The 19,880-nt window shown below is 59.0% G+C and overlaps 1 protein-coding gene across 12 annotated transcripts in view; it reads left to right on the top strand.

The window, feature by feature from the left end:
- The window catches only part of CELF2 (CUGBP Elav-like family member 2), a 626,712-nt gene extending 611,493 nt beyond the window's left edge, over window positions 1–15,219 (top strand). For 7 of the 12 annotated variants that reach the window (XM_055147423.1, XM_055147418.1, XM_055147415.1 and 4 more), the window contains 3 exons: window positions 2,965–3,162; window positions 6,314–6,457; window positions 8,559–15,219. In XM_055147423.1, coding sequence (XP_055003398.1) covers window positions 2,965–3,162; window positions 6,314–6,457; window positions 8,559–8,686 — 470 coding nt within the window. In that variant the 3' untranslated portion in view covers window positions 8,687–15,219. The remainder of the gene's footprint in view (window positions 1–2,964; window positions 3,163–6,313; window positions 6,458–8,558) is intronic. The other 5 variants (XM_004605318.3, XM_055147416.1, XM_055147421.1 and 2 more) reach the window with 2 other exon arrangements.
- Window positions 15,220–19,880: the final 4,661 nt, after the last annotated feature.

Below are 19,880 nucleotides of genomic sequence, written 5' to 3'. Positions count from 1 at the left end.
ACTCTGCTGGGACCCGCCCGTTACCATCCCGAGGGCTGGAGCGTAGACGCCACAGCCCATTCCCGGGGGGCGGGGGGGGGTGACTCCTGCAAGGGTGACAGGCCTCCCCCGCCCAAGACCTTGCCCCAGGCGGGCAGAGGCACGCCTAGTTTGCAAAGGTTCAGCGCGTGTCGGACTTCAGGTAGCCACACGGGCCTTGAGTCGGGCAGTGTCTCGCTGGAAAGTCGCGCACAGCCAGATGCACTCCCTCCCTCGGATGCGGTGACGGTCACCGCCGGCTACACGGGCGCGGCCCCGATGCTTGCTCCTCGTCACACACCGAGAGAACCCCGAGCGGGCAGTGAGCAGTGCAGAGCCGCCACGGACCCCAGAGGAGAATGACCCCGCCTGCCCCACGGCAGGGTGTGGCGTGGGAGCAGGCCGAGGGGTGCGTTCCCGTTACCCCAGACTCAGCTTGGCGTCCACCCTCTTCCTCCCTGGCCCCCTCAGGTCGTGACTGGACAGTGGACAGGCAGGTTAAGGGTCTGTGAGACCTTTCCTGTCCTCAGTCTGCTCCCGAGGCGGGAAGGAAGGGGGTCCCCATCCCCGAGAGGGGAGCGCCCTCAGGAGGCTCGAACATGGCCGTCCCCAGGGGGCTCCCCCCCGCGGAGGGTGCTCGGGCGAGCTCTGGACATTGCTCTCTGAACGACCACCAGGAGCATCTTTCCAGGAGTCCCTGGGCTGACGTGCGCCAGGCAGCAGCCTGGGGGCGCTCAGGATGCCTGGAGCTCTGCGCCTTGGAGCGGACGCGGGCGGGACGAGGCGGAGGAAAGGCAGGCGAGCAGCCGCCTGGCAGAGTCTTGGCGTCTCGTCTACCTGGAAAGTCCCTCTCCTGAGAGCCTGCTCGGAGGAGCAAGGGAGCGAGCACGCAGCACACGCAGGACACCCCGGCCTCACGCCACTGTGGCCAGATGGGCCCGGGCCCCGACGAGGTGCATCAGCCGTGCGCGTCATCGACAGTCTGGCCTGTTCCTCACCCCCTCATCTCACCTGGCAGCCGAGGACGGGCTCGTTCCCGCCCAGAAGCCCACCCGGCAGGGTCCGGCGCTCTGCCCTCCCTTCCGTCCTCGTTCACTGGTGTGGACGGCCCGACCCTCCCCCAGAGCCACGAGCCACGTCCACGGCTGCAGCATCTGGTGTCACCTCCCGGGTGTGCCTGGAGAGACTGCGGCACCCCAGCCCTCCCCTTGCGGAGTCGCCATCAGCCCCGTCCAGCTGGCCCTGACGGAGGCGCCCACTCCCTGCCAACCGGCTGCCTCTGGACCTGCTGCCCCCCTCCCGGCGCCGCCTGGCTGCTGTGTCTGCTGCCACATGACCGACCACTCAGTGCACACCAGGTCACGCACAGGAAGAACTCGCAGGGGTGAAAGTCACGTGGACGGGTCCCGCCCCCCAGATGATGAGCTGCTCCGCCATGGCCATGGCCAGCGACCCCAGGATCTCTGGCACAGTTTGTGATTTTCTGGATTTTCTGCGCAGGCTCTTCCCACCCGGAGCAGAGCCGCCGGGGGTTTTAGGCCGCCCGCCTCAGCCCCCCTGGGCACCCGGCCTGCCCACGCCTGCCAGGGGAAGGGCCGGGCCACGCCCCGCGCGTGAGGGCCACAGGAGCAGAGCCCCGCGGAAGGCCGGCCCCGAGACACCCACAGGCCCTCCGGGGAAAACACGAGCGAGAAGCACCACACTGCCATGTGTCAAGCCAGAGGCCCCGGCATGGAGAGGTGACACAGCCCTGCCCCGCCCAGCGCCACAGCCTGCAGCTCCACCTGGCACCCCTGCCTGAGACGCCGAGTGCAGGGCCGGGCCCGCGTGCCCGGCGGGGAGCTGTGCCCAGCAGCGCCCTGCGACCACCTCGCACTCACCGCGCCCAGACACGGTGCGTCCTCAGTCCAGACAAGGGGGGAAGAAGACCGACCCCCACGGCAAGGAAGGGGCTGACGTCACCGGACAGACGCGCAGGGGCAGAGGTGGGCCCGGCCAGCTCACGCCACTCCGCCGTCCTGCCGTGGGGCGCTGCACTACAGGCCGTCGACGGAGGGCACCCGGCCAGGGCTGTGTCCGGGGACCCGCAAGCAGAGCCCGGCTGCGACCCCTCCGGGCCGGGCCGTGAAGGCCCCGGGGCTGTCTGCGAGCAGAGGTGTGGGCGGAGCAGCGGGGCTGGGGGGCGGCACGGACGCACACGGGCGCCCCAACACCGCTGAGCCTGCCAGCCGGTCTTGGTCCCGGACCCTGCCGACCGACGGCCCTCGGAGTCTTCACCGCCTTCTTCCAAGCGGCAGATCTGAGGGACGGGAGCCAGTGAGGGCATCAGCGCTGCCATTTCCCAGGCTCATCCGGGAGGTCCCGCTTGGGCTCGGTGCTCGGTGCTCCATCTGACTCGGATTCGGGGGAAACGGGAGCGAGCGTCGCGGAGGCTGAGGGGAGACCGGAGAGGGGAGTTCTGCCAACAGCCCCGCCACGGAGCAGCTGCGGCCTCTGCATCCCGGGAAGCGGCCGTGTGTTCTGGCCCTGCTACCCCCAGCCGTCCTGCCGAGCACTTCTGCCCAGTCAGCGAGGGAGTGCAGGGCCTCCATCTGCAGCGGCCTGGTGTCGGGTGGAGTCTCCTCCACGCTGTCCCTCTCGAGCCGCCCCAGAAGACCCCGTCCACCACGCACGTGTGCGGGCGCGGCCGCCCGGAGCAGCTGCCTTTGTTCCCCGGGGCAGTGGGACCCCCAGTAGCACCGTGCATGGGCCTCGCGTGCGCAGTGACCCCGCTGTGGGTGGGGGCGGGGCCGGGCCGTGGCGCTGCTTCCTGTCTGCATCTGGGGCGTTGCTGTGTGGGTGCATGCCTCTTGCTGTTGTCCTTGTGTCGAAACGACTCTGACTTCCTTTGGAAAGCACTAATGAAAAGTGCTGTTTCTCTTCTCTATTGTTGGGTTTTTTGTAAAGTTGCTCAAATGCTCTCAGGTATGGCGGCTCTGAACGGAGGACTCGGCGCCACGGGCTTGGCGAATGGCACGGCGGGCACCATGGACGCCCTCACCCAGGCCTACTCAGGGATCCAGCAGTACGCGGCAGCCGCGCTGCCCACGCTGTACAGCCAGAGCCTGCTGCAGCAGCAGAGCGCGGCGGGCAGCCAGAAGGAAGGTAGGTGCCGGCCGCCGCAGCGAGGACACGGCCGAGCAGAAGTCGGGCGACACGCTTCATCCCCAGGAGCTTCCGAAAGGAGACGGGGCCCCGCCGCCTGCCCTGCTCCCGTCCAGCCTCGCGCAGACGCGCCACCGGCCGGCCCCCGCCATCTCCTGCACCTCCCGGGCCAGCCCGCCAGGGACAGACAGACACACAGACACAGACACAGACAGACACACAGACACAGACAGACACACAGACAGACACACACAGACACACACAGACACAGACACACACAGACACACACACAGACACACAGATACACACACACAGACACACAGACAGACACACACAGACACACACAGACACACACACAGACACACAGATACACACACACAGACACACACAGACACAGACAGACACACAGACACAGACAGACACACAGACACAGACAGACACACAGACAGACACACACAGACACACACAGACACACACAGACACAGACACACACAGACACAGACACACAGACACAGACAGACACACACACAGACACACACAGACACACACGGTTCCAGGCGTTACCACGGTCCTGTCTTTATCTGATGAGGGTCGGCCTTCGGGGAGGCAGAGTGGCCCTCTGCCTTGCTGCTAGATGTTCACGAGTCAGTCGGGCCAGAGAGAGCACAGGGCGAGGTGTCTGCCCCGCAGGTGGCCAGCCCCAGTTCCACCCCCAGCTCCACACCTGGTCCCGTAAACACCACCCGTGTGACCGAAACTACGCCAGGTGGAGGTGACATCTCTGTGTCCGCCCCAGCAGCTGGCCCTGCCGGCCAGCCTCGGCCACGCCCGCTGCTCCTCTCGCTCCAGGCAGAGAGAAGCCAGAGTTGGCAGCTCTGCCTCCGCGCCAGCTGCTTTCCCGGCCGTGTCCCCGACACTGCTGGGGTCTGCGTCTCCCAGACGCCGCCTGTGGCCACACTGTTCGTCTCTGAGAGACTGATGGTTTGCGGTTTCTGGACTTGTGGATTTTCAAGGGGGCACAACTTTAACTCACGTGTGGCCCCAAAATAAGGCTTTTCTGCTCATAAATTGCTCCCCCCAAAATGGCTGAGGTTAGAGAGATGGCCTGGCAGGTGGGGCGCTGGCCTGGCGTGCAGCAGATCCGGCCCCCAGGGCCCACCAGGAGTGGCCCCTCGGCACGGAGCCAAGAGTAGGCCTTGAGCACTGCCAGGTGGGGCCCCAAACCACCCCACCACCCAAAGGGGAAAAAATGTGGCTTTATGAAAATCTTGGGTTTTCATGAATTTAGATTTCTTCCCTCTGAGCCACTAGCGCCAAGCGTAGGGGTTAGAAAGCCGAAGGCACAACCGCGAGGCCACCGCACTGTGGCCGGGCACGCCGGCCTGCACCTCGGGCCGTGGCCACCGCGCTGTGGCCGGGCACGCCGGCCTGCACCTCGAGCTGAGGCCACCGCGCTGTGGCCGGGCACGCCGGCCTGCACCTCGGGCTGAGGCCACCGCGCTGTGGCCGGGCACGCCGGCCTGCACCTCGGGCCTGGCCACGAAGGCCGCCCGCCCGCGACAGGCAGACACGGGGGTGCTGGCAAGGAGCGTGTCCCCGAGCACCCAGAGAGGCGCTGTAGGAGCCGCAGGGCACGTGTCGGCCGTGGCACTGAGAAGGTGGCCGCGGGTCCCCGGCCCGACGTCCTAGTCCCTGACCCTGCACCGCTCACCCTGCGGGCTCCCCCACGAGTGCTCCAGAATGCACAGCCCCTTCCCGGGGAGACGCCCCCACTGCCCGCCCTGCCCCGCCAGAGAGCCAGGGAGGGAGATGAGCCACCGGCCGGCTCCCTGCCCTGTGTGCAGGACAGACAGATGACAGTGCCAGGGTCAGCGGGAGGAAATGAGGCCCCCTGCCCAGCTCTCCCACTCGGGGCACCTGGCACTCGGCCCGGGGCGGCCACCCAGCGGGCGCCAGACTCCCCCACCCCCACCTGCCCGGCTCCGACACACAGCAGGTAAGTGCCACGCACAGCAGGCCGAGCCCATGGCACCCTGGGCTTCCACGGGACCGCGTGCCCCGGGACAGTGGCTGAGGGACTCACCCGCACGTGACCGCGGCTGGCGAGGGGTCCCAGAGGGCTGTACTGAGGAGCAGGGAAGGGGCCCCTGGGTGTTGGCCAGAGATGCAGCTTGGCGGCAGTGCGCGAGCACGACCCCCCCCCCTCTGTGGGAAGGGCGCAGCCACCCTTGTGCCCGTGGCGGCAGGCGCCACCTCACCTTGGTGTCGGGGACCGAGAGCCCCAGGAGCAGGCAGCTGGGGCCACGGGCTCCATATCAGGGGCCACGTCCGAGCAGGCCACGGGTGGGCAGTCAGTGGGGGTCCTGGTGGAGCAGCCCCGGGTGCAGTGCGTCCCCTGTCTGCCCTCGGACGGGCCCTCCCGGGCCCACACGCAGGGGCCCGTCCCTGGGCCTGGGCCGGCGTTTCCGGAGGCGTTTCAGACGGGACTGACTCCCGCAGGGCGAGTCCCGCCCCAACTTTTCCTCCTAGGGTCTCACGTGGGAGGAGGCTTGGCCCGACTCCTCCGTCCCCACTTCCCTCCCTCTGTCTCGAAGCTGTGGGCAGGGACACAGGCCACCCGCCAGCCCGTCCTCAGGGCCACGTCCCGGCACCCCGGAGGGCTGCCCGGCTGCCCGGTGCAGGGAGGGGCACGCAGGCTCCTGCCCCCTCCCGAGACCCCCTCCCGGGCTTCCGCCAGGGAACGACGTGTGAAGCTCGCCCCCTCTTCCCCAGCCTGGCCGCCTCGCCGGTCGTTTCTAACACGATTATCAGCCTGTGAGCAGGGACTCGGCCAGTGACACCTGGACGGGTCACTGGGTACCTGACTGTGAGGCCCGAGCAGTGTCCCTGCTGTATTCGTTACTCCCGGTGGCGGCCACCTGCTCCAAGTGCTGGGGCACCCCGCCTGCTGCCCCGGTCCCCATGGCCGACCCCCCGTGAGCTCTGACGGGGGCGAGGAAGCCGTCCTTCCCAAGGGTCCCTTCCGGCCAGAACACGAGACGGGCAGCTGCGCCCACGGCGTCTGGCGAGAGGGTCTTGGCGGGACGCGTCACCTGAGCAGGCGAGAGGAGCTGAGCCAAGTGTCCCTTATTCCGGTTTCTCTTCTCTCTAGGTCCAGAGGGTGCAAACCTCTTTATTTACCACCTCCCACAGGAGTTTGGAGACCAGGACATTCTGCAGATGTTCATGCCTTTCGGAAATGTCATCTCTGCTAAAGTCTTCATTGACAAACAGACCAACCTGAGCAAGTGCTTTGGTACGCGACCGCCGCCGGGAAGGAAGCCGAGACGGGCTCCCGGGGTGGCGTGTCTGGGCGGGCTGGCCCCTTGTCGGCTGTCACGTTACCCACAAGGCGGGGTGACTCCAGCGGCAGGCCCAGGGCGGACGCAGTCCCTCTGCGTGAAGCGACCCCGTCCACGCCGCGCTTGGCAAGTGGCGTCTGCACCTGGGGACCGTCCCGGCGAGTGACCGGCGGCTGCTGATCCCGGGAACTGTCACGGCGAGTGACCGGCGGCGGCTGAGCCGTGTGAGCCTGAGCCTGGCCAGAGGGACACGCACCACTCTCTCCAGCAGAGGGACACGCGGGGGAGCAGGGCCGCAGGGCCCGGGGCCACTCCTGGGCCTCCAGAGAGGCTGGGGGGCTATTCGGGGCATTCTCAGAAGACCCCATTCTCACGCCCACCCTCCTCCGGGCGCCATGCACGGCCATTGGACCCTGAAACGCATGCCGTCTCCTGGCATCGTCTTCAGAGCCTGGCGGCCCCCAGGGCAGCGCAGAGGCCAGGGGTCAGAGTCCGTGTGGTGGGCATGGCCGGCCCTGGCCCAGCCACACCTCAGAGCGTCATGCAAGGCCAGCGGGAGGGGGTGTCAGCACCTGACGGTCACACAGACTCCACGAACGTGTGGTCGGTCTGAAGGAAAACGGCCGAAGGAGAGTGGGAACGCCCCGAGGCGCCAGCACCCCCTGGAAGCCGAGCAGTTGGGCACTGGGCGCGGGAGCGGCTACTCCGGCTTCAGGGACGCCCTCCTGCTGGCCCTCTCCGTCACTGCTCTACCGGGGGGCAGAAGTCAAGTCTTGGTCTGTCCTTGGGAACCAGCGTGGCACCGTGCCGCCCAGGGGAGAAGCCATCGGCGTCCCTGGGAAGGGCCCCCGAGCACCATGGAGTGGAGGTGGTCCGGGGCTGGGGGGACATCGTCACTTGGGGAGCTTCCCCAGGCCAGGCGCGGAAGGCAGATGGCCGCAGTGCTCATGGCTGGAGAGGAAACGGCTGAGGTCAGACCCGGAGAGAGAAAGTGACCGCGCGACCGTCCAGGCATCTCAGCGTCCGGCGACTCAAGGTCTCTCCCTCGGCGGGTCCCTCACTGTCCCCTGGGCCAGGCGACCTTTCTCCAGTTCACCCTCACCCGTTTCCACTCTGGTCAGCTGGCTGCTTCTGAATGAAACCTGGAAGGAAAGGAGAAAAGGAGAGTGAAAATCTAGGATGCAAGATCACAAGTATAAGGAATCTTTTCTTGAACAAATGGAAGCCTCCATTTTTGCGGTACCACCTGCCCGTGAAAAGCTTTTTCTGCCGTAAACAATATGCTCGTTTTATTGGCTGAGAATTCTGCTCGAGGGTGATATTTGGGTCCCTTTCTCCCTCCTCTCGCGGCAAAGGCATTTTTCCTTTGCTTTAAATTTCAGTAGAAGATTGAGGTAGCACAGGCCCTTCTGCACAGCTGATGTTCGGGCGTGAAGCAATCAGCGGAACAGCTTGTGTCCAACACCCAGGACGAGCAGGGCCGGCCCACGCCTGGCCGGGGATCAGCACCGACCGCATGTGCCCCTGCGTCCACACCGCCCGGTGTCCGACCATGTGGCCAGGCGTGTCGGTGGTGAGCACTGGTCCAGACAGCGGGAACTCTGCCAGGACGGTGCCAGCCCTGAGCACAGCTGAGTCCCGGGGTCACACGCCAACAAGCCCCGGCCTGACGAGTCCACTGGACCTCGGATGTGGAAGTTGAGATGAGGAGAGGAGGGCCCGAGTCCCCCAGCTGCTCCGTCCCAGCTCCAGAGTGGGCCACGTCAAGCATTAAACTATCCCACCGTCCACTCACGACATGACGCCAGACCAGGGCCAACCAGCCATGGGCTCAAGGGCCACTGATGGGGGTGGGGGGGCGGCAGACCTGGGGCCTGGGCGGGGGGGCTGCGGCCTTGGGGGAGGGGCCCTGTACCCTGGAGTGTGCCCACTGAGGGGTGCAGCTCAAACCCCAGCATCGGGGTAGGCCCGGGTCCGGGGGGTGTGCGGGGTCAGCACTCGCCTGTGGCAGCGCTGGCCTCGGGTGACGGGCCGCCTCCCCCGTGTGTCTTCCAGGCTTCGTCAGCTACGACAATCCAGTGTCCGCGCAAGCGGCCATCCAGGCCATGAACGGCTTCCAGATCGGCATGAAACGCTTGAAGGTCCAGCTGAAGCGCTCCAAAAACGACAGCAAACCTTACTGACCTAGCCCCGAGGCTCCCTGCTCTTACTTTAGCTTTCTTAGGGTAAGTCCCGCGAGCCGGCCTGTCCCGACAGCAGAGGCAGAGGAGGACCGCATGGCCAACCTACCGAGAGACGGTTATTTTTACAATAAGGCCTCCACAACCCCACCCCACCCAGTTCGCCATAATTAAACTTGGGCTACCCAGTTTCTGTTGAGGACACCCTCCGGTCCCGCCACTGTACGCTCCTTGGTTTTGCAATTCGAATCTCCTTTGACCTTTTTCCGTTCAGTTTGGTTTTGAATTTTGTGGGGTTTTTTTTTTTTTGCTGTTTTTTTAAGGAAAAAACACAAATAAATGCCATCTTGAGAATGAAAAGGCAAACAAAGGCAGATGTGTGCTGTGCCCAGGGCACTGCCTAGCGAGGCGCCCCTCCTGCGGGCGCCCACCCCCAGGAGGGGCTGGTCGGAGGCGGCACCGGCGGTGGCCTAGGGGGACAGGGAAGCCAGGAGAAGCACTTAACATGAGACAAGACGTCTTTCCACTACATCCGGTTCCTTTGGTTAAGCAGGATTTTATTTTAGGGTTCAAAGAAACATGACATTTATTGGTCAGATTATTACACTGGTTGTCTATTTTGTTAGTTTTATTTTAGTTTTTAGAAAGGATTAATGTAAAAAAAAAAGATTTAGAGATCTGTTTCTTAAAGCTACAGGGTTTAAAATAAAATAAAATGAGTGAAAATACTTGATGTTTCTTGAAAGATAAATTTAATAATAAATAAATACTACATAAATAATACATAAAAAAGAAAGCCACAGGCCTGTAAATTTTATTTGTAAAAAAAGCATTTCTATTTTTGTACAAAATTTTTACTGCCTCAGAAATAATGGAAGTTATTTATTGCCTATTGTTAACTTATTGGGAACCTGAAGAGCAGTTCTCTGTGCTAGCGAGATTCTTTGAAGTAGTCTCTGGAGGAAGCGTTCTCGGAACGGGCTTTCTCTCGCCGTGGACCCTAGGCCTGCAGCTCATGCTCTCCCTCTCGTTGTTTGTATGTCTGATGCTCCGTGCGTGACGTCCATGACCTAGTTTACAGTCTGACCCTCCCCGTTTGTCACCTCTCGTTGGAACTGGCCCCTCCCCTGTCCTCTGCCGCCCCGACCCCGTGCCCAGAGCACCTGGAATCCATCCCCCTCCCTCTCGGATGGATTCGGTCCCGTGCTGTGGTTCAGGCTGTCAGGAATGCAAATGGCTGGGACGGCTGCGGCAGGCCTGGGTTTGCATCGGCGGCCGAGGGTGTTGGCGCGCTGCCCGCGGCTCCTGTGTAACTCTCGACTCTCCCTTGTTTTCTCCCTAGACATCTTCATGCCCGTTAGTTCACCGTTTGCCTAGCATGTCCCTGTGGCGTCTCAAACAGTTTCATCGTCCCGTCATTGTTTCTGATGTCTTTCTGACCTCACATCATACTCGGTTCTCCTACTGACCTTTGATCTAGTTTGACCTTTGAGATTTGCATGTGACCTCATCTAGCTCTGAATTCTGGGAAGTCAATGTGAAAAAACAAACATTGCTGCATTCATGCAAGACTGAAAGTTATTATTAGACAAATTAACTATAGGGAAAAAAAAACCTGTGGCAAAAATGTTTCTTTCTTTCTTCTTTTTTTTTTTTCTTTTCATAAAACAGACTTGAAAGTATTATACAGGGATTGGCATTCTTCCCGACTGGTGACAGCAGTATGCACCCAGGGGCACAGAATGTTGGTTTCTAACAGACTACTTCCAAAACAGTTTGAGAAAAAAAACTGTCTGATTTTAAGTCTCTAGAGGTCTGTAATAGTTTTTACATTTTTCAGGCAGTGTAAAGTTTTTTGATAAGGCCATTTTAGGTGGCTCACTTTCTCATTAAGATATATATATAGAACCACTTTTTGTAGATTAGTATAAGAAAAATATTTACCCTGTTTTGGGGCAAATGCTACCTATTTGTGTCACCTTTTGCTGAACTGACTCACAGTTAGACAATCCATGGTTTGACGCACATGAAATTCCCTATATTTTATACTGTTTCAATGTACAGGAGAAGGGTTACTGTAAACTGTTCCGTTGGTGCTTCTGTGAATTCAGTTGTGGTTTCATCATGAGTCTTACGGTCTTAATGTTCTTTGTTGATAAGACAAGTTTAGAATTGGTTTTCTTAAAACAAAAAAAGAATAAAAAAAAAAAGTTGTTTGCTTAAAAATAAATTTCATGTGAGGGGGAAAAAAAAAAACACCTATTCCAGAATAAGTTTTGTGTTGGCTTGTAAAGCATTGATGTCATTTTTTTTTAAATTGTGAACTATTTAGATGTGTTTGTGTTCAGCAAAATGTGATTTTTTTTTCTTTTAAAGAAAAAAGTGAAAATCTATAGTGCCAAACTCCAAAGGTACTTCCTTCCTAGCTCCAGTGTTTCTCGTGAGAAGTAATTTGATAACATGGGTATTTTATTATGTGTTTTGTATAAATCCCTAATATTTAAAAAACAAAAAACAAACAAAAAAAGGTTATAAAGTTTGTTAACTTGCTATCCTGTGGTCTCGTTGCCTGAAACTGTTATTGTTTGTTACTTCTCGATGATGTTTTTTGTAAGACATTGTACAAGTGCCCATGCGTCCCCTTTTCTAAGCCTCTGCACACGGGGCCCGCAGCCCCGCTCTGTACTTTTCTTCATGACACGTGGAAACCTCTAAGGTGAGAAAGTTTTGAACTTTTAACCCTTTCTACCCAGAGCTCTCTGAAATGTTGATAACTTTTTATACTGTCATCATTTTAGTTTGTTTTGGGGCGTTTCAAATGTGGGACTTTTTTTCTGCATATACCATTCTTTGAGTGCATACTACTTTCTTCTTATCCTTCGGATGAGAGTCAAAAGAAAACAAACAGATTCGAAGGGGGGTAAACAAGTACACTTTTTTTTTTAATCTTGATTCTTTCTGATCATTTTTTTACAAACGAATTCTCAGCGTGCTGCTGGACCCTGGCCTCGGTTTCAACTCTCGGCAGAGTCCCTGGGGCAGGCGGGACCCGCGGAGCGGGGGGCCACCTAATCCGGAGCCCCCCGTCGGGGGCCACTGGGTACGGGGGTGCCAGCCGGGGGCTGCCCAGGCGCAGTCTCGGGGAGATCCGCTTCCATTTCTTTGGTCCCAATGACGTTTCCCACCAGCCCTGCGGACCCCGTGAGCGGGCAGGGGCCAGGCGAGGCGCTGGGCGCCCCCCGCCTTCCTTTTCCTGACGGAATGGTTCCCACGGGGCCGCTCCGCCCTGCGGAACCCTGTCCTCAGTCACGGTTGCTGACCAAATACCTAGCACCAGTTCCTGCTGCCACTTTGACAAGTGCCATGTCTACTCCTCTGACGTCACTCCACGTGAGCACATCTCCCGCCGCCCCGCCCCGCAGTGTCACCCCTCCGCCCGCCAGGCGCCTCCAGGTGGCTCATCCCCACTGCCGGCCGCCTCGCCCCCCTCCCCCCACCCACCAGTCAGGTTTGATGCGTGTGGATGGGAAGGACCAGCCTCTATAATGATGCAAAAAATAAATCACACACGCACACGCACACGCACGTTTCCTTCCCACAGCACACGCACTGCTAGCGAAACGCTCCGTACTCCTCACACTCGCGTGTTTACTATGCTGGGGCCTTCCGCCACCCTCCGCACTGCGCTGCCCTCCCGCACGTGGGCCGGCAGGGGCACGCACACAGCCCCCCTCTCCGCCACGGGTGGGGGGCCCAGACACAAGAGCACATCCTTGGAATCTCCCATCTCCAGAACTCGGTTCCCATCTCTCCACGGGCACCCCCGCCCCTGGCGTGTCCCCGAGGCACCTGCGCAGGGCTCAGGGCGGCCACTTGGGCCGGGCCAGCAGCACAGCACTTTGAGGGGGGGAAATCCACCTTTTCTTTTTTTTCCCCTTTGCATGTTTCATTGTGGTGACGATACCCCTCCTCAGAAGACAAGTCGTCCTCCTATACTCAATAGCGAAGGAAAACGCTGCAAGGGTGCAAAGGGCCTTGCCAGAAGAAACACACACGCGCACACACACACACACACACACACACACACACACAGGGAACCCGCTTTTTAAACATCAAGTGTAGAGTCTAGTGGCTTTTAAACTCTGAGAGCATCACAGACAGTGACTGTCCGGCGCGGGGAGCCCGCCCTGCATCCACCCTAGGGGTGACCGTTCTTGGCTTGTGCTACTCTGGAATCATTTTACTGTTTCTGTTTTTATTATCTTAAGTGCTATAATTAACAAGAAATAAAATTTTAAAAAAAACCTGTAGTTTCATTACCTTTTTGAATAATGTCATACAAAAAATGTATTTGTGTTTTTTTGTGCTGTGAGAATTGCTGTTTGTAGATTAAATAATACCATTTTGTTTAGAATTATAAAATAGTTTTTAAATATTGTCTGAGAAAAGCCAAAGTTAATGCAACCTAGTGGAAACTGTAAGACCATTTGAGTATTGTTTGTTTTATTGATGCATTTGGATTTTGTTGTTTGATGGAATTTGAGCCAAAAAAAAAAAAAAACGCAGGCTTTCCTATTTCTACAACTGATTGTACTTATGCATTTTGTACCAGTGGAACTTTTTATACTGGAGATTAAAAAAAAAAAAAGGAAATTTTTGTGGCTTCCTCTTGTGGGCCTCGACAACGACTGATTTCAAGCTTGATTTCTGGTTGATAGGAAGAAAGTTGCTTTTCTTTTCAGAATTAAAAACTTTGGCTTGGTTTCTTTTCTCCCTTTGCTTATATCTAGCATTAGAATTTTGTCTTAAAATACAGCGGTAAGTTTCACTTTTTATTCTGTATCGTGCAGTTACACAATAAGGTAATTAGATTTAGAAGTACTCGGTCACTTTAAGTGGATAAATGTATTAGTTAAAATTTAGCAGTTTGCTTTTTTGCTATTTAGATCAAAGTTTTTTCTGATTCTTCTGTCCTCATTGTGAACATAACCGTGTAGTTGAAACAGTCAAACTTATTTTTGTAACGTATGTTACTGTGTGATGCAGTTTTTTGCTTCTGTCTCCAATATTAAACCATTTTCCTAATACTCGTTTCTCTCTCTGCGTGTTGTGTTGTTGGCAGCCATTATGTGTTGGTGATACATCTACACGCCTCACTGTTTCACGTACGTTTTTTTTTTTCTCTATGTTGTGTACAAAGATACAGTCGATTCCGCCTAAGTGAATATCTGATTCGGGGACACTGCACAGCAACCCCCCGACTCTGCCCGCTACCACGCTTGGCGATTTGTGCTTTTCTCTGGCTCCCGGGCCGGGATCGCCAAGAGCCCGCTCTGATGGTCTTTGCCCACACGTGGCGGGGAGTCGCCCCTTCACCCCCTCCGCTCCCCGGCCCCCGACGGGACACGCCGCTCGACATGGGGGAAGGAGGCTTGCAGACGGGGGAGGCCAAAGGTCTGTCCCTGCACCCCAACACGGGGGAGCAGGTGGGCAGGGACGGGGGCGGGAGCAGGGCGTGGGCTGGGGTGGTGAGTGGCTGGGACTCAGGCCCACAGCAGGCAGGGAAGGCCCGGGTCCGAGGGGCCCTCTCTCCGCCGCGCTCACGCCCCTCCTGGCTTTTCAGAGGCCTCGTCCATCACCCCCCACCAGTTTCCCGGAACTGCTCCCCCTAGAACTCAGCCACGGGCCCCCTTCCGGTGCCCTCCGCATGCTCAGGAACTGGCTCGCCCTCCAAGTGCTCTTAAAAGTGCCCACCGCTGCTGGCCCCCAGCCCCTCCCTGCTCAGGCCCCGCCCCGCAGCCTTCCTGGGGACGTGAGGACACTTTCCCGCAGGTGCTCAGAGGGCCTGGCACAGGACCGGAGTCGGCCAAACCCAGCGCAGCCTCCGCCCGGGCCTCTGCACCCCTCCCGAGAGAGGCCAGGGGGCTAAGAATGTGCCGCTTTATTTTTGGTGGGGGCCGGACTGGGGGGCTGGGGGGCTGGGGGGGGCTGGCGGTCAGTTCTTCCGAGATCCAAGTGTCTGTGTCCGAGGTACCTTAGGGGACGCCGGTGGCCCCTGCGTTTGGCACGAGGCAGAATGCTTGTGCCAAGTCGAGGAAGGGAATGATGGAGGCAGCTCCCTGTTGTTCGGGAAACTCAGGATTCTCCAGACGGGAGCAAGGAGGCAGGCTGAGTGCACGGGGCGCCCAGGCCAGGAAGTGAATCTCCAAGCGAATCATTCCTGATAAGTGAATAAAATATTGTGGCCAAACAATCAGCTTATTCACTTATCAGGAATCGACTGTTCTGCTCGGTCACTGTTTCTGTTCCTCATCTCTGTTGTAGTTCACTATTTTTGCTGTGTTCTGTTCTCTCCTCTCATGCTTGGGCAAAATCACTGGAAATCCTCTCCGTGTGACCATGAGGCGTTTCTATCGAGTGAAAATGATTATCTTAACAAAATCTATGCACTGCTATCAGGAACACAATACTGGATGTGTCTTATATATATTGAACTATATAGTACTCGATTTCTTAAATAAAGCTTAAGAAAGGACGCTGTTGTGTGTAAAGTTAATGTGGTTATTTTTCAAAACAGTGTTTTTAAGGGGTATTTTTGTGCTATTAAGTCGTGAGTGATACAGGATATTTTTCATTAAAATTATATCACTGGCTTTATGACTTAATATTCAATAAATTGACTTTGGAAACAAAACGGAGTGGGGGGAAGTTCTTCCAAGTTGCACTCGAGCAAGAAACATCTAGAAAACTACCCCCTCACTGGGTCCCCAGCAGACTCTAGCCGGGGGTGCGGAGAGAAGCGTCCCCTCGCGCCCAGAGCCCGCTGGGGAGATGCGGGGGGTCCCACGCAGGGAAGGCCCTGCCCTTCGGAGGGGCTCGCTCCGGCACGCTGCCCTGGGCTTCCTGCCGCTCGCCACTCCCATGACACGTGGTGTCTCGGGGACGCCCAGAGCGGGGGAGGTCGGGCCCCACACGCCCACGGAGGAAGGCTGCTCCCGAGGGTGCTGCGGTCCAGGCAGTCACGTTCTCTGTTGGACTTGTTTGCCTTGGGGTTTTGTGTTAGCCCTGGTTTCTTTTGTTTGATTTTTAATGAATTCCCAATCGTCTCCTTGGAAAGTGACCTGGGCAGCCTGGTCCTCCGTGAAGCAAACGCGTGCTGGCCTGCTAGGGTGGGCAGAGCACGACGGTGAGACGGGACCAGTCAGCATCCGCTCCCGCTCAGCCCCCAACACCCCCTCACACCTCTGGGGCCCAAACCAGCATCCCCAGAGGAAGCGATGGCTCAAAGAGCTGCCCGGGGCAGTGGGACCAACCCCTGGGGCTCTGGGTCTCGCAGCTAACCTAACACCGTCTGGAGCCCCGTGGCTCTCGTCCCCCCCCGGGCATCAGCCACAGCTGGAGGAGTCACCAGCCCCGCCGCCACCGCGCAGGTGCAGCGCCGGGGCCGGGGGCGGCCCCTGGCCAGCTGCTCGGGAAGGTGGCACCTCCGGAGGGTCAGCAGAGCAGCTGGTGCCCGCTCGCCTCCCGCAGGCTCTCCCGGGGCTGAGGCCTGGGGGACGCTGAGGGGGCCCGGGCTAGGCCCCGGTGAGCCTAGAAGCATTCTCGGAGAGGGGCCCGGGGCTCGGCCACAAACAGCACCCAGGAGCTCAGTGCTCCCCGGCCAAGAGGGGGTAGAAAGAACACCCGCCACTTCATGGGTGGAGCAGCTGGTCGGAGCTGCCACAGTGCCCTTGCCTCAGTGCCCACCGGCCAGCAGTGCAGGGGACCGAAGGCGAGCCTCGGCCCTGAGCTGTGTCCACACCACAGCCTGGGATGGTCACTGCAAGGGAGCCGCCCACATGGACAGCCATGGCCGGTCTCACCAGAGACGCCCCGAGAGACCCGTGCCAAGAGCAGGATGGGCCTGCCCCCCGAGGGGCGCGGCCGCCGCCTCGACGCTGCCTTCTGGCTGCAGCCCCTCTGCCTCCTCCCCTCGAGCTCTCCCCAGGAGAGCAAGCCGAGCTGTCCTGTCACCTCAGGCGCTCTGGCCTTGGCGGCACCCACAAGCATGGCCTCTTTGGCCACCTGACGAGCAGAGGCTGGGCGCGGGAGGCCTCGGTGGGTCGGCAGGGCTCGCTCCAGACCCCCCTGCCCACCTCGCTCCACCTCAATTCAGCCTGGCCACCTGGCTGCTTTTGCTACAATTTCTATATCAAATGCACGATTTGTACTTGAAAAACAATTTTCTACTAAAATCACAAAGACCACCACCGGGAAGAGGGCGAGCCTGAGAGGTGCAGGTCTGTGGGCCAAGGAGCCCGGAGCCCACTGCGACCCTGCGTCCCGCCCCCATGCCCCAGCTCTGTCTGTGAAGCGTCATCTCCATTCCCTGTGCACAGTCTGCATGCCACTGTGTCTGTCTCAGCTGCAGCGTGAGCTGCTGACGCGAGTGACCGTGTCTCATTCATCACCGCATCCCGCGTGCCTCACGCTGTGCCTCCTGTCAAGTGACGGACGGACGGACGGACGGACGGACGGACGGACGGACGGATGGATGGATGGATGGGTGGATGGATGGATGGATGGATGGATGGGTGGGTGGATGGATGGATGGATGGATGGATGGATGGATGGATGGATGGATGGATGGGTGGGTGGATGGATGGATGGATGGATGGATGGGTGGATGGATGGATGGGTGGATGGATGGATGAGAGTGAATGGGTGGATAGTGGAAGGATGGATGGAAGGATGGGTGGATGGATGGTGGAAGGATGGATGGAAGGATGGGTGGATGGATGGATGGTGGAAGGATGGATGGAAGGATGGGTGGATGGATGGATGGTGGAAGGATGGATGGAAGGATGGGTGGATGGATGGATGGACGGACAGACAGATGGACAGAGGGGTGGGTGGATAGATGGGTGGATGGGTGAATGGATGAAGGGGTGGGTGGATGGACGGATGGACGGCTGCACAGACAGTCAGAGGGGTGAGTGAGTGGACGGCTGGGTGACCAGGTGGTGGAAGTGGCAGAGGATCGTGCTGGGGCAGGGAGCAGCATCTTTCCTTTGAAGGGCGATCTGACCTTGGTCCTGCTGAGGGGACGGACACTGTAGGCTCTGGTCAAATTTGGGAGCCACAGTGAAGGTTCTAAGAGGAAAGTGGGGATGAGGAAAGATGTTGTTCTGCCTGTGACAGGGCAGGCCAGCCATGGAGTCCTGAATGGAAGGACCTCCTGCATCCTGGTCACGCTACCTTTGGACATCTGGTCGTCTCTCCTAAACGGCACACCTCTTGCCAATACTTCCTATCGACTGTCCCTTGAGTCAACCACGGGAAAGAGCAAAGGGCACAGGACTGTTCCAGGCGGAGCAGCCTTGAGGGCAGCCAGCCATTCTCAGGCTCTCCCGGGCCGGTGCATCCAGGGGCCACCTGTGGGACGAACGTCCCCGAGAGTGGGACGGAGCAGCCCACAAGCAGTGCCACACCCCGGGGCCTGTAGAACGCCCAGAAGGTGGTGGGTCCAGGCCCCTGGCACCCAGGAGATGACCCTGATTGTAAGAAGCCCGCCCCCACCTACAGGCAGTGACCATGGGGCAGGCTGCACAGCCCCGTGCGTGGCCGGGACAAGCAGGGGGACCCGCTCCCCCTCAGGGGTGGCACCACAGGCCCTCCCTCCCCTCGCAAGCAGAAAGTCACGCCCAACCCTCTCCCCCCGTGGACACTGCCACCGCGGGGCCATGCCAAGGACTCAGAGAGACGGAAGCTTCCGGACTCGGGCCGCGGGGGCTGAGGCTGGGCGCGGGTCAGGCAGTGCCCTCCAGGTGAGAGCTGTGAGGTCTGTCCCGGGCGGAAATGCTCCGAGGGGGGCAGGGGGCCGCTGCGCCGCTGCGGCCCTCCTTACCCGCGCCCACGAGTGGCCCGGCCAGTACAGCTCACAGAGCTGCCAACGGGGCCTCCCTCTGGGGCGGAACGGCCAGGGGCACGCGCGTCCTACAGGGCCGGCCCTGCCGTCAATGCCAGGGGGCACGAGCGTTTATTTCATTCTCTCTCTCTGCTTCTCTCCCGGCTCTCGATCTCTCTCTGGATCTCTGGGTCTGCCCCCCCAACCCACTCTTACAGCCTAGTTAAATCCCCCCAGCATGAGGGGTTGGGGCGTACACAGAGGTGTGGTCACCATCAATAGGGTGAGGTTCCTGTCCCTCAGGGGATGCTTCTCCTAGGACTGATTCTTTCAGCAGGAGGATCCACCCAAGGGCGGAGTCCCATGAGTGTGTTTCTCCTCTCCTCAGCCAGCAAACATATAAGCATTCATAATATTAATCATTTTGTATGGACACAATAAGAGATGCATTAAAGCTTATAGAATTGCTCTCCTGGGGCCATCTCAATCTCAGGCTACCTTGCTCAGGCCAGATCAGTCTTTCCTATCCCTAGCAGGGTTGTAGTCTTGTCGTTACTTTTGGATCATGACAGCATTTGTCTGTGATCAAGCTCTTAACTCATAGTTAAGCACTAGGCACTTTGGCCAGGCCCATCTCGATGCCAGGGTAGCACATAACTCACCGCTTGCCCTGGGTCTGTCTTGTCCCACGTCGGGACCCTGCTTTGGGGATGCTAGGAAGTAAGGGCAGCTGAGGCTTAGGTCAAGAGAACAGTTGCCCCGGAGGAAAGTATCATGTAGAGTCAAATGACTCCCAGGTTACAAAAGCATAGCATTTGCTAAGTCTTCCTGTGTCCATACAAAAAGGACTTGCTCTGAATAAACTATGCAAAGGACTCAAGGAGAAGAGAAAAACAATATTTACAAGTCAACAGAACACTAAGAAAGAAGCTACAAATAAAGAGGAATGGGAGCACTGTGACGGGAGTAACCCAATAAACCTAAACTACCTGAGGCTATGTTATCCTACACTCTGTCCATGGCAGCCTGCGGCTCCAGGGGTCCGTGCTGCCCCAGTCCCGGCGGGCCTCGAGGCCAGGGGCTGCGGCCGTAGGTGGCGAGGACGAGGGTGGGGGGGAGGCCGGAGCACGAGGCCGCTGCACGGGACTCTGGGACCTGGCGCACAGCCCTCTGGAAGGGGGCGGGGCCGGGGCTCGCGAGCCACGCCCCGACGGCCACGCCCCTGAGCGCCACGCCCTGTTAGCCACGCCCACAGCTCCCCTGGCCCAGACGGGTCAAGGAGGGACGCGTCTGTCCCCGTGAAGGCGGCGC

This window comes from Sorex araneus, chromosome 9 (genome assembly GCF_027595985.1).
Source record: "Sorex araneus isolate mSorAra2 chromosome 9, mSorAra2.pri, whole genome shotgun sequence".
Lineage (NCBI taxonomy): Eukaryota > Metazoa > Chordata > Mammalia > Eulipotyphla > Soricidae > Sorex > Sorex araneus.
This window is presented reverse-complemented; position numbering and strand designations above follow the sequence as displayed.